The sequence below is a fragment of the Trichoderma asperellum genome, chromosome 1 (assembly GCF_020647865.1).
Source record: "Trichoderma asperellum chromosome 1, complete sequence".
Lineage (NCBI taxonomy): Eukaryota > Fungi > Ascomycota > Sordariomycetes > Hypocreales > Hypocreaceae > Trichoderma > Trichoderma asperellum.
Genome location: NC_089415.1, coordinates 1,894,823 through 1,907,746, shown reverse-complemented (window position 1 = coordinate 1,907,746; position 12,924 = coordinate 1,894,823). Strand labels below are relative to the sequence as shown.

At 50.2% G+C, this 12,924-nt stretch overlaps 6 protein-coding genes across 6 annotated transcripts; 4 read left to right on the top strand and 2 right to left on the bottom strand.

Moving 5' to 3' along the window:
- Nucleotides 1–681: 681 nt before the first annotated feature.
- On the top strand, nucleotides 682–1,880 carry TrAFT101_000587 (uncharacterized protein; the record flags this gene model as incomplete). Its single annotated transcript, XM_066126080.1, has 4 exons — nucleotides 682–748; nucleotides 1,140–1,282; nucleotides 1,756–1,817; nucleotides 1,871–1,880. 4 exons carry the CDS (start codon nucleotides 682–684, stop codon nucleotides 1,878–1,880), a joined length of 282 nt encoding a protein of 93 aa, XP_065982178.1.
- Nucleotides 1,881–2,239: 359 nt separating this feature from the next.
- TrAFT101_000586 (uncharacterized protein) lies at nucleotides 2,240–2,578 on the top strand (the record flags this gene model as incomplete). Its single annotated transcript, XM_066126079.1, has 1 exon — nucleotides 2,240–2,578. The coding sequence occupies one exon, from the start codon at nucleotides 2,240–2,242 to the stop codon at nucleotides 2,576–2,578; it is 339 nt and encodes a 112-aa protein (XP_065982177.1).
- Nucleotides 2,579–3,600: 1,022 nt separating this feature from the next.
- Nucleotides 3,601–4,198, top strand: LSM7 (Sm-like protein lsm7; the record flags this gene model as incomplete). Its single annotated transcript, XM_024899083.2, has 3 exons — nucleotides 3,601–3,826; nucleotides 3,898–3,969; nucleotides 4,068–4,198. 3 exons carry the CDS (start codon nucleotides 3,601–3,603, stop codon nucleotides 4,196–4,198), a joined length of 429 nt encoding a protein of 142 aa, XP_024764800.2.
- Nucleotides 4,199–4,932: 734 nt separating this feature from the next.
- On the bottom strand, nucleotides 4,933–7,982 carry TrAFT101_000584 (uncharacterized protein). The gene is made up of 5 exons (XM_024902283.2): nucleotides 7,455–7,982; nucleotides 7,251–7,386; nucleotides 7,033–7,160; nucleotides 6,867–6,961; nucleotides 4,933–6,789 (listed from the first exon to the last, which is right to left on the bottom strand). Exons 1-5 carry the CDS (start codon nucleotides 7,522–7,524, stop codon nucleotides 5,257–5,259), a joined length of 1,962 nt encoding a protein of 653 aa, XP_024764799.1. The 5' UTR covers nucleotides 7,525–7,982; the 3' UTR covers nucleotides 4,933–5,256.
- Nucleotides 7,983–8,422: 440 nt separating this feature from the next.
- On the bottom strand, nucleotides 8,423–9,340 carry TrAFT101_000583 (uncharacterized protein). The gene has a single exon (XM_024907443.2). It carries the CDS (start codon nucleotides 9,176–9,178, stop codon nucleotides 8,642–8,644), a length of 537 nt encoding a protein of 178 aa, XP_024764798.1. The 5' UTR covers nucleotides 9,179–9,340; the 3' UTR covers nucleotides 8,423–8,641.
- A 482-nt stretch (nucleotides 9,341–9,822) lies between these two features.
- TrAFT101_000582 (uncharacterized protein) lies at nucleotides 9,823–12,411 on the top strand. The gene is made up of 2 exons (XM_024909363.2): nucleotides 9,823–10,126; nucleotides 10,214–12,411. The coding sequence occupies exons 1-2, from the start codon at nucleotides 9,992–9,994 to the stop codon at nucleotides 11,639–11,641; spliced, it is 1,563 nt and encodes a 520-aa protein (XP_024764797.2). The 5' UTR covers nucleotides 9,823–9,991; the 3' UTR covers nucleotides 11,642–12,411.
- The last annotated feature ends 513 nt before the right edge of the window (nucleotides 12,412–12,924 follow it).

Here is a 12,924-nt window from a genome sequence, read left to right as displayed (position 1 = left end):
GGTATGGACTGCGGGCACGCCCCCGATATGCCCATCTGTTTTGTATCAGTACGCGAACAACTCATACAAACAGGTGCTTGATATATTTCGTGCCGCAGCGCGTGATTGTGGTGGTGCAATGCATGCATAGGATATGTAGCATACATAGCATAGCATGGTGTTCTTGTCCTCGTTCTCGCACACACCGTGGTAGCATCCTGCCTGTACAAGTCAGAGCAGCATGCGTATCACGGCCAGCTTGCTGCAAACGCGGGCGATGCAGCAGAAACAGAAACAGCCAGAAACAAGAGAGGTGAGAGGAGACCGCATCAAGAGCATGCGAGTGCGTGTCCTGGTTCAACCGCGAACCTTGCCAGTGAGCAGACCAGGAGTCCGGCTGAGTTCGATTGGCCTGCTGCAGTACCGAGAGCCAGCAAATGCCTGCATTCGCCTGCATATCCCGGTCTCAGCAACGCTCGCTCAAGTCCAGAGGCTCCATCCACCCACACACCACACCTCTGGCGCTCTCTGTTTGTTTCCGTAGCCTTGGACTCCGTTGTGTTGTCCGCGTCTCTCTCTGTATTCCCCCCCTGTTCCGCTTCACACGCCCCCTTTCCCCTCTTCTCTGCTTCGAAACGCCCCCTTCCCACTTAGTTCGGATGGTAGCCGTATCGTTGGAAATGTCTTTGCCGGTCTCAAAATATGGGCCGCCAGCGCCATAGCACTCGCGTAGATCATTTGGGTTCCGCAGTCGTAATCCACAGCAGAGGTAAGAGGAGGAGGGGAGTCTAGAGGCGTGGATTTTTTTTTTTTTCAATTAATTTAAATTAAAGCAAATCAAGGGAAAAAAGAATAGAAAAAAAAGATGCTTCACTTCCTGAAGGTGGGCTGATTTGCAGTCATGACATACCTGTCTGTCTGTGCTGTAGATCCAAGTAGCCCGGCTTGGCTTGCATCGAAAGCAAAAGGCCCAGTGCTTACAACTCTCTCTGCAAAAGACACTGACGAGAAGCGGACAATGGCTGGCTGAATAGGGTCAAACCCTCATGAACCGGCATTTTTTCTCTTTCGGCGTAGAACAGCAATAAAAGCAAAGCTAGCTTGATGCTGGTGATGGTGCCGGTGCTGGTGCAGACGCAGAATCAAACGCTCTCTTTCAGCTCGGAGCGTCCTCAGGCCTCGAGTTCCCGGCATCTCTGAACCCCCCGGTCTAGCCCAAAGGACGACTCGGCTGTCGAGGCTGCAGGGAGCCAAGCTTGTGGCTGCAGCCGCTATTGCTCTCTTCTCGACGGCAGGCGTAGTCGTAAGCCTTTGGGCAGGGGCTCCTCGCTGTCTCCTTGCTAGCAGCTGCTTGCTTGCTTGCTTGCTTGTTTGCTTGCTTGCCCCCTTCCTTCCAAGTCCCATGTCCCCCTTCTTTCCCGAGCCGTGCCGCCGTGCCTTGCCTTTTGGTAATTTGATAATCGATGCCATCTAGGTAGGTACCTACTGCAAGGTAGCATTACTGCTTCCTTGTACCTTCTGGATTACTATACGAACAACCTACCGAGCAGTGGTGTATTATTCTGGGTGCTGGCACTAGCACTAGCACTATCAATCACGGTTAGAAAGGAATGACCCGGACGGGATGGATTCTTGATGTTAATCTGCTTTCAGTTTCAAGTACATAATGCTATAATCCATAGCTCAGCTCGGCGTCGAGCCTAGTAGGGATCAACGCTTTTTGCCCTTTGCCCTTTTGCCCTTTTGCCTCTCTTTTTTTTTTTTTTCGGTGTGTAGGTATCCAGCGTCAACCACCAACAGCCCAAGAATAATAATGCAGGCAGCACTGTAGCTTGTGGGTGAGTGTGTGGCTTTGTCTCAGTGATACGGATCGGCATCTGACCGACAACAGGTATATTTAGATGTGGGAAACCGGGTTCGTGGCTTGGGAATCATGCCACCACAAGACATTTTCACGGTCAAATTATTGCCTGTTCGCCCGCTCCCACATCCCGTTTCATGGATCTTCCTTCAGTTCAGTCTCTGTCTTTGCCTCTGTCCCTCTTTTATACAACGGGTACATGTACTACGGACACTGGCAAGCAGCAGTCATCTCCATACCATGCTATGAATCATGGGTCTGCTTCCTCTCTCCCCCTCATTCTTACAGTACGGGAGTACGGATCAGTCACAGTGCCGACGATGTAACCCAAAAATAACAATGCCAGCTCTTCTTTGACCACGATATGCTCGCCACCTGGCATTGCAGCAGTTTGGATGTATGTACGCATGTGTGGAGGAGGAGGAGGAGGAGGAGCAGAAGGAGAAGGAGGAGCAGCCAGCACAAGCAAGAGTCATGGACTGTTGCTTTGGCCTGCATGTACTGACTTGCTCTCCTCCTACAGGGATCCCTGACTTCTCCGGAAGCTTGTCTTGCCCGGCTGCAACAACTTTATCGGAAGATGGCCCGACAACCCCGCCTATGTGTTATCCCTGGAACTTGGGTTTCTGGATCACCGCTTATACCGGCGAGCGTATACGAAAGAAACCCATCCAAGCCTTCCACTGTGTATACCGCCGCTTGATAGTCTGTAGTAGTATCAATCAACCAACCAACTAAGCAACCAACTAGGCATTCCTCGCTACCATGCTAGTAGCGGCATAGGCAGCCTATCCCTACATAAACCACCACCTATGGGCAGACTAGGTATTAGTCACCGCACGCCACATAGCACATCACACGCGATGGCTGGCGGAATTAGATTGATCAACTGCCTATTGCTGCTGCTTGCATTTTCGCTACTGTCGGCCGGGCTTTCTAGCTATGCCTAAGCGATGCTACGTGTTTCACCGGCTGCATGCTCCGAGGTGATGAGAAAATCCGTGAAAACGAGACCCAAAGAGTGGATCGTGCTCTGCTTGATAAAATAGCTACTACCACCTACATGCACATGCACATATAACCATCCCTGACCTTGTCTTTGTCTTGCTTCATGCTTGAAGCATGCACTGCTGACCTATACGATGCCCGTATGTAGGTGTATGTAGGTTACAGTCCTGTTGCATATGAATACTGCACAGCTCTTACAGCACCAATAACACAGACCTGTCCTTGCTCTCCGCCTATCAAATCGCCGGCGTGGATGCACCGATATGCACAGTCAAAGGAAACAAATCACTTGTCGATTTCCTTGTGAATCCTCCTCGCTGCAAGTCCATGGCACGAGAAATATTACCCCAACGAGAAAACAGCCATCCTCCGCTAGTCCTAACCGGGCCACAGACTACCCCAAAAAAGAAAAATGCAGACACCACCCCTCACCAGAGCTGCTGATTGACGGATTGGCTTGAATCTCATGCAACTCGAGCAAAAGCAGACGCAAGCTTCGAACGTCGAACCGCTAAAAAAAATCCTCGCGTCCACCAGCCTCGACCCAATTCCGCGACTGAATCCCGCCCCCCCTGGTCGAAAAGAGAACAAGATCCTGGTCGAATGAGAAGATCAGGAGCAAATTAGAGCGAGACAAGCACGCAGAGAGAGAGAGAGACAGAGACAGAGACGAAAACGAAAAGAGGAACCGCTGCCAAACGCGCCCAGCCAGTCGCTTCAGCTTCCCCCCCAGCCAATGCGCAGCAGCCACAATGTCCGATAGACCTTTCCACAGAGGCGGCCGCGGTGGCGGTGACCGAGGAGGAGGCAGCGGCGGCCACCGAGGCGGACGTGGAGGCGGTCGAGGCGGAGGAGCTGGCGGTGGTGCATCTGGAGCCGGCGGTGCTCAGACGGAGAGGCCCAAGAAGGAGAACATCCTGGACCTGGCCAAGTACATGGACAAGGCCATCATCGTCAAGTTCAACGGCGGCCGAGAAGGTATGGCGCTCTCCAACAGGGAGAGACAAAGAAGCAACAAGGAAAGAGAACAAAGGCTGAACAATACACAGTCCGCGGCACGCTCAAGGGCTATGATGCGCTCATGAACCTCGTCCTCGACGAAGTCCAAGAAACCCTCCGAGGTGAGCTCCTCCTCTCCCCACTTCCACACGAATGCTGTGCCCCTCTCCATCGTCGGTGAAATTGGCATAATTAACGACGGAGAAAACAAACAAACCAGATGACCAAGGCAACGAGACAACGCGATCACTGGGCCTTGTCGTCGTCCGCGGGACGCTTCTAGTCCTCATCAGCCCGGCGGATGGCAGCGAAGAAATCCCAAACCCTTTTGGTGCCCCAGCAGACGAGTAAGCCAAGGAAGCCAGCAGTAGCCCAGGAGATGACGCCAAACAGCATGTTGGAAAAGAAAGTAAAAGGCAAAGAAACAATGAAATTACAAAGAAGCGAAGGGCTTGTTTTATCCAACAACCATAAACAAAAAGGGATGAGAGAATGGGTGGGGGGGGGGGGGGGGGGGTTTTGGTGTTTCTGTTTAGATATATGTACGTATGTATGTAATACCTGCTCTCGAGAGAGAGAAATGATGGGGGGTTTGATCCAAACGAGAGCTTTCTTTTGGTTGGAGTCGGATGATTTTCGTTACAGCTGCGTATATATAGTATATACAAAAGCTGGCGAATTTGCGTTCGATGGCGACTGCCCTCCCCCTTTCTCCCAGACAGGAGAAAGAGGAATGGGCAGTTTGTTTACATCTACTTGAGCATGAAAGTTGCTTCAAGATGAACTAGATGGAGACAAGGCGAGGAGATGCCTTTTAGGCCATACATACATCTCAGAAAGAGGTGCGTATAGGAAAGCAATCAAACCTTTTAACCATCTGCCGCAATACAACTACCCACGAGGAATCAGAAGAATCAAAACGGCGGCTTCGTTTCTTTTTTTTTTTTTTTTTTAAGCAAGCATGTTAGGGTAGCTACATCTTGCAGAAATCACAGTACCAACTAGATACTAGATGTTTTCTACACTACTACCTGTCAGTATCATCATTCATCATTCTCGTCACAGGACGCATCGTTTTTGTGAGCCACGGCGTGATGCACATTCATTAGCGGTATACAGCTTTTTTTGGGTTTTGTATCTCAAAAAAATTATAAGAAAATACTAGTATCGCTGTCCCTTCTCTCTCTCGCCCACTCCCTTTGGCATTTCCCCCTGTACTCTATTCCTCCCTCTCCAATATACTCATAAAAGCACATGAAAGTTGTTCGGCAATAACAAAGCGCATCGCTCGCTACATTGATGTAGCCCATCGCGGTTCATACATCTCTTGCAGACGTCGTCTTCCTAGGCCCCCCCTTTCACTCATCATCATATCATATGCTGCCATTTTCATCAACAGGGTCCCTCTCCTAAAAAGACCTTCCCGTCTTACTAGAGCCCTTTAGGAGGTCGCCAAATGCGCTGAGTACTTGCTTCTTCACCTCCTTGTAGCTAACAATAATGCTAGTCTGCTCGTCTCTGCTAGTCAGGCAAATATTCTCCTCCGAGCCAGCGTCAAGTTTGTTGAGGCAGCGTATCATGTGTCCCGGGTCTATAACCGGGTTCCCGTTGTTATCCACTTGATGGAAGACGTAGTCCCTAAACAGCTTCAACATGTATCGCTCTCCGATTTCCGACCAGGCTCTATCATTGTCGTACTCTGGCCGCTCATTGATGGTGCCGAGCTTCATCATCAGTCTCAAGAGCCTTGAATTCTCTAGTTCGCGGAATAGCTCGGAGCGGATGGCATCATGATAGTGCCCTTGCTGGTCCATCGTTGTGGTTATATGAGTCGCTATCCCTTGAATAAACTCATCGATGGTCTTCTGTTGCGCGGGTGGCTGCGCCGGTGTCAAAAGCCACGCAATGGTATCTTTCATCTCCGTAGAGTAGGACCTGCTCATTTGTTCCATCGCCGCATTCATGTTGGTCATCTGCATGGGCAATGTATTGGTGGCAAGGCAGAGCAAGGTGCGGCCGAAATGGAGAAAGTCTTCCTGCTGAAGTTCTTGCATCGGTCGTTTCACATCATATTGGGTCACGTCGATTATGGAGCACGCAGTCAGGCGGATTCGATTCTTGTCGGTCAAGATAATCTTGCTGACGTCAAGGCAGCGCGCAGACAGGTTATTGCCGTGTATTGCCTTCAGGGCGCTTGCAATCTGCGTAATGTATCCCCATAGCACCGCCTCGGTTATGGGCGGCTTGGGCTGAAGGCGGTTCGACCCGTGCGCCACACTTGGCACGAGGTGCGTCTCGGCCAGTGTTTTGGAAAGCGGGTGATAGTCTTGCACAATGATCAGGGAGCTGTCTCCAAAAGCTCTGGTGGTGAATGCGTCGTGAATGCTGACCACGTGGCAGTTGTTGATCCGCCTCCACTCCTTGACGGACCGAATGGCATGCTCGTTGGTCAGCCTAAAGCCTTCCAATCTCCGGAGGCAGTAAATCTTTCCATCCTTGGACGACGTGGCTTTGTACACCCAGCTTGGATAGCCAAATATGCCGGCATTTTTGCGATGAGTCGTATCCAAGGCCACCAGCGAGTGGTAGTTATCCAAATGCGGCAGTTGGGAACCGGGCATCACTTGCCACGTTGCCTCGGATTGCTTCTGCATATCCTCCCTCATCGTCTCGGATATGAAAAAGTCGTGAGAAAGACGGTTGTATGGCATTACGTCTTCTCGATATGGCCCGACAGGAGCGTAGAGATGATACTGTAAAGGCTGTGATGGCGCCGCATAAGCGTTCTGAGCCGCAAAATATGTAGACGCGGCGCTGGACATGGCGCCATGGTCCTCAGCATAGGGGTTATATGGCGTGGTGACCATGCTTTGATTCGGCAGCCCAAATGGGTCGTATGAGAGAGCTCCTCCATCGTGTGAAGTTCCGTTTGTTGCAGCAGTCTATGCACATGCTTGTTAGCGACAAGTCGAAAAGGGGAACAGGGGCGAAAAGGACCAAATCCTCAGAGATGCCATACAGTAGAGCTGAGATCAAAACTGGGTGTAAATTCGCGTATAGAAGCTGGGTTAAAAGCTGGTGCTTCGGTATCGGGTATGGTAGATGGTGTGGCGGCTACAACGTGTGTCTATGTCAGCACCAACAGCCCAAGATGAATTTAGACAAGTCATGTTGCTTCTCCTCACCTCCTAGACCACGCGGAGTGAAAGACGGCGCAGTCACCGCTTGTGATGAAAAGGTTGGTTTTTTCTGTACAGGTTGTAGGATCGAGGGTGTAAAAGACGGTGATTCGACATTCAGAGTCTTCTTAGTGCTAGAAGTAGAGAGCCTCATTGGTTAGCCATGAACCGTGTCTAGCCAACAAGAAGGAGAAAGGAGTAAAAGAATAGGTATGGACACTTACCCGCCGTTGTCTTGTTGAGACGAGCTCGCCTGGGAGGAGTTCCCTTTGGTCTGATCATGCATAAAAGCACAGCCCTGGTCTTCGTAGCGGCAGTGACCGTATATCAAGATATTTCTGCAGAGCGTGTCCTTGTTTTCTGTAGTGCGTTACACATTCACAGTCAGCCAAGTTCTCAACCATCACGCAGCATACGGCGTAACACACCTCGAGGCCTGGGCCTTGGCGAGCCAACCTGGCGTCGCAGCTCGGCGGTTTGATATCGTGGCGCCGTCATTGTGATCAACTGAATGTCTCAAAAATATTGCCGTCCCCGAGGCCGGATTTACGACTTCTGAAGAAAGAAATCAGTTTCGGTATGGATGTATGTTGGTCTCAGTATCTGCTGGTGTAAAGAGCGCGATGTAGCGAGTAGAGATCGACGGCGGGTACCGAATGCGTGCGCTTGGTAAAGAGTAAATAGCGAGATGGCAGAGAGTAAACAGAGCGTAAACAGAGAGAAAAACAGGGGCAGCCGGCGGGATTATATAGAAAAGTCAAAGGAAAGGAAAAGAGGCGTTGCGGTGGCTTCTCAACATACTGGACTGCAGCAACCGTCTCCCATGGCTCAATTGATCGGGGCGGCCACGCGCCCATGGACGAAGCACGAGATTTTGGGCCCGAGTCGCTGGGCAACAGGATCAGCCACTCCTCCAGCCGCTGAACAGAGTTGAAGTCTGAAAGTCTCTGGCCGAGTGGGGAGTGGATAGACACAGTAGTTGGTGAGAGGCGCGATCTTGGAGGTTAAACCAAGATCTGGGCCTTGGTTCCGGGGCCCGGAGCCAGGAAAATGACATAATCCGAAAGGTTGACGGCTCATAAAACTACTACCAACGAGTGCGCAATTGCCCGAGTCACGCGGCACCTCTAAAAAGCATTATTAATAATTTTGTATACATGTAGGTGAATTATGTTGGTAATTATTTTATTCCAATGTATATGAATTTACTTTCAAAACAAACCATGGAGTGGTTTTTTTTTTTTTTTTTTTTTTTTTGACTGTGAAAGAAAGCAAGTAAATTGCTTGTTGCTGTGGATAGTGGGTATTAGTTGGTACGAGTATACAGGTACCTGCAGGAGCTTATTTGGAAATAAAAGAGAGAGAAAATAAAATAAAAATAAAGTAAAACCAAAAAGCACCTACGTACTACTAGGTAGCTGGGACGATGAATAGGAATTTTTGGTGGCTCCCGAATAGAGGAAAGAAAAAGATGCAAGTGGTGATGATGTAGTACGAGATACCTAGTAAGTACCTACATACTACTAAGGTACGGGTACAACCATCTAATGTAGGTACTATTAATGTACATAAGCAGTATCCTCATCAGCTAAAATACTTATAGGTATCATCGAAGTTATGTCTGCAGCCGTCTTGCAAAATACAGAGTGCCTTGTAGGGGGCTCGAATTATACGGCTCTACCTCCATAAACCCTTCGGACTTGTACAGGCTAATGGCAGCCGTCATCTTGGAGAGCGTATCCAGCAGCATCTCGTCATATCCCTCTTCTCGAGCCCGTTTTTGCGCCTCTGCCAGCAACGTCTTGGCCACCCGTCTGCCGCGGGCTTCTGGGTACACAAACAAGCGCTTGAGTTCGCAGTAGCGCAAGCCTTCGGAGCGCGACTCTAAGTACATGGGCTCAAGGTTTATCGGCCGCAGAGCAATGCAGCCGAGAACAGCGTCTGTTGTTGAATCCACAGCAAGGAGGAGAGCGCCGGCCGGCGATGCGTATTTCCCAGGCAACCCGTTGAGTTCGGCGTTGTAGTTTTGATGCGTCAAATCCTCGTCTAGCCAGGTTGTATAGGCTTTGAAGCACTCGACTACAGAGACCAAGTCTGCCGAAGATGTTGCTTGGCGAACAAGCACAGATGAGGCTGCTGGCTGTGTTTCCATGGCATGAATATATATACGGATCTATATATATATAAATATGTATGGATATGTATGCGGATATACCCAGCAACTAGGTATTATAAATATAAAGTATTGTGTATTAACGAATGGCAATTATTAGTAGATTTATTTCTTGCATCAGCACGGAGAATATAATGCCCAAGACTTGAAATTATAACGGCTGCCTAAGTATTGGGTGGAGAGAATGCAACGTATTGGACTTGTTGTGATTCATTGCCCGGCACCGGAGGTTGAAGGCCATCTCGGCAGGATTTCACTAGCCTTTCTCTGCCTCTTGTTTCATCTGGCCGTTCAACGTTCATATGGAAAAGTTTCACACTACACTTTACAAGAAAAACTACCAAGTTTACACGAACTAATGAATTATAAATATGCAATTCTATTTTACTAGCCTGCAGCATAATCACTTTTCGACGGCTTCGTTTACAAGCTTCTGCAATTTGCTTCGCAGTGAGAGACACTGGCGGGGCTCGTATAGTGCGTTGACGAAGTATGTACTATGCCGGGCCTTAGAAGTAGTTTAGCGCTTTCGAGTGCAAGACTCGGCTCCGCTAATGAGGTAATGTCTCAAAGCTACCCGCCATATCAAAGGTCCATATTCCTTATCGACATCCTTCTTGGCTGCAGATCGACAATACCTTCATCACCGAGCAATCCGTTTGCTGCTGGAAATCGCGAGACCGCATGGACGACAGAGGCGCATCTTGACTTCTCTTTCGGTTTTTTTGTTCTTCTCTCTGTCTCTTTTTCTTTCTCGCACCTCCATTTTGCGTCGCCGTCTGCGTGCCAAAGATGGCCGACGCTGCAGACGATACGGGACAGCTGTCACCAAGCCAGCAAGATGCTCTGCAGCAGTACATGCAGCTGACGAACCAAGAGGCAAAGGACGCCATTCCGCTGCTATCGAGGTCAGAATGGAATGTGCAGGTATGTATCTAGTTTTCTTTTCTTTTCTCTTCTTGTATCCAACATAATGCTTCTTTGCTTTTGCTAACCACTCGCCGCCATGTCAAGATTGCCATCACAAAGTTCTTCGACGGCGAGACGGCCGATCCCGTCGCCGAGGCAATGGCTGCGCAAGAGATCCCACGGTCAGCCGCGCGCCATGAGAATCTCCAAGAGAGTCTGCTGATGGACTCGGAACGACCATCAAGAATGAGCCGGAGAGACAAGACCGACGCCGCCCCCCGAATCGTGCCTCAGCCGCCCGTGATTCACCGGACGCCGTGGATGATTGGCCTTCTGCTCACGCCCTTCAGCTGGGGCTGGCGGGTGGCTTCGACCCTGCTGCGCACGATTGGCTACATCTTGGCGTTCCTACCTGCTTCTATCCGGCCGCGAGCCGTCACCAGCGGCCTAGCTACAGGCTTCAGAAGTCCGAGTGGCCGGCGGATGCTTATGCCGCGGGATGCCGCTGCCAGATTTAGAAGGGAGTTTGACGAAGAGTACGAGGGGAATGGACTTTTGTTTTTTGAAGGCGGCATTGCTCAGGCCCACGACATTGCCAAGAGGGACCTCAAGTTCCTGTTGGTCCTGTTCATGTCTCCAGAGCACGACGACACCGAATCATTCATCAGGAACACTCTTCTAGCTCCAGAGGTTGTCGAGTTTATCAACGACCCAGCCAACGACATAATACTCTGGGGAGGCAACATTCTAGATTCCGAGGCATACCAAGCAGCCGCCGAGTACGCGTGCACAAAGTATCCCTTTTCGGCCCTGGTATGCTTGACGCCAAACGAAGGCAGCACTCGCATGGGCATTGTGAAGCGATTAGTGGGCCTAATGCCCCCTTCGACTTACCTATCCGAGCTGCAAGCCGCCATGGAAAAGTACGGTGCCGACTTGAATAGGGTCCGAGCCGAAAGGGCGGCACAGGATCTAGCCCGTACCCTTCGTGATGAGCAAGATTCAGCGTATGAACGATCACTGGCCATTGATAGAGAACGCGCGCGGGAGAAGAAACAGGCCGCGGAAGCTGCTGCGGCGGCAGAGAAGCGGGCGCTGGCGGAGGCTGAGGCGGCAGCTGAGCTGGCTGAGAAGCGCCGGCAGTGGAAGTCTTGGAGAGCCCCCCAGATTCTGCCTGAGCCTCCTGCCAGTGAGAGAAAAGTCGTCCGGGTTGCGCTCAAGATGCCTGAGGGTTTAGGGGGGGAGAGAATTGTGCGGCGGTTCGCTCAGGATGTCACTGTCGAAGAGCTGTATGCATTCGTCGAGTGCCAGGATATCCTCCGCGGCGAAACGTTGGAAGAGGAGAAAGTGGAGAAACCAGATGGCTACGAGCACAAGTTCGAGTTCCGGATAGTGTCGACTATGCCCCGTGTGGTGTACGAATCAAGCACGACTGCTACGATGCTAGAAACGATTGGCAAATCTGGCAACCTTATTGTGGAAGAATTATCAGATGACGAGGATGAGGACGATGACGATGACAACGATATGTAATGCTCGGGGGAGGCCATTGGAGAAGCACGATATTTGAGACAGCGCTATAGACACTCAAGTCACTCGCGAATGTCAGCAGCGAGGGCTGCCTACGCTATGCCAGGGTGATTAACTACTACTTTGATCCTGGGTGCTGGTGGAACTGAAGCTTTGTTGACGACATCCGGTATAGCAGAGGGGAAGTCCACAAGTGCACGTATCATATACTACCCACCCGAGTGTGCACCAGGGCCATAACGGGTAGGTTTCACTCGGCTTCAGCTGCATTATAGCTCTATAATTGCTACTTAAAAGGGCTTGGTTTTGTTTACCCATAATAGGTCAGGATAGGACTTTAGAAAATGTTTATATTTTTTCATTTTTCAATATGTTTTTTTAAAAAGGTAGGAACAAACATTTACAGAATCAGGAGATAATGCTATTCATGTTGTTGTCATGTCGTGGATGCCACTTCCGTCATCGCCTCGCCTCCATCAAGAGACAAACATTTGAGATGAACCACATACCAAGTATTAGAAATGGGGTTGGCTTATGATGGATTACGTAGAGGCCTGAGGCTGTGCATGACACAAAGTGCAGAACTGCAGTGGCACATGCCTTACAAAGGAGAGTCATGGTGGTGTTGTGGACGAATGGGATAACATGGCGGCGGCACAATCGGATGTTTGCCGGCTGCCCCATGGCAACGCCGCTGGGTTGTGCTAGCTTGGCGTGGAGCTGACTATGTACATAGAAGGAGAGAAAGATTAGATTAAAATTTGAAACCCTCTCTGCATCCATCACATGTTTATTGCCTTTAAGCTTGCAGATTCTTATGCTTGTAGGAGGATATCTGAGTTTATCTTGTACTAGGTATTCCGTTCCACAGCCGCTAGTATTGCCAAGTACCTATGAATACCTATTGCAATTACATAGGTATTCAAAAGAAGAAATCGATTCAATACATACTGGGTATTTATTTATTCAAAAACTCTCAGCTTGGCATGCTCATGTCAAGATGAGGTACTAAATTTATTTAATGTTTGCCATTGGCTCCAAGCTCTGGTAGTCCGTCCCCTCTGGAGGCTTCCCGCAGATCACCCCCCGGCTGCGCCGCCTTCCATTACGCACTTTGTTTGTAGCAAACTGCAGCAGGCCTTGGTTATTGCTAGATTCGTGAGTACTAACGCTCAGCCTGCCTTGGGGCTTGTACAGAGGTACCTCGACGGCGCTCGCGGGGTACCTTAGCGCACGGCGATGGTGCCGCACGATTCGTCAGCGCCGCTCCAGGTATTGCCCCAAGT

Bases quoted from the DNA above. Each gene is read 5' to 3' on its own strand.
- TrAFT101_000584 (XM_024902283.2), bottom strand. From the start codon at position 7,524: ATGACGGCGCCACGATATCAAACCGCCGAGCTGCGACGCCAGGTTGGC. The intron at 7,161-7,250 runs GTAAGTGTCCAT...CTCTACTTCTAG, and splicing joins TCTCAACAAGACAACGGCGG to CACTAAGAAGACTCTGAATG. The intron at 6,962-7,032 runs GTGAGGAGAAGC...CACACGTTGTAG, and splicing joins CACTCCGCGTGGTCTAGGAG to CCGCCACACCATCTACCATA.
- TrAFT101_000583 (XM_024907443.2), bottom strand. From the start codon at position 9,178: ATGGAAACACAGCCAGCAGCCTCATCTGTGCTTGTTCGCCAAGCAACA.
- TrAFT101_000582 (XM_024909363.2), top strand. From the start codon at position 9,992: ATGGCCGACGCTGCAGACGATACGGGACAGCTGTCACCAAGCCAGCAA. The intron at 10,127-10,213 runs GTATGTATCTAG...CGCCATGTCAAG, and splicing joins GGTCAGAATGGAATGTGCAG to ATTGCCATCACAAAGTTCTT.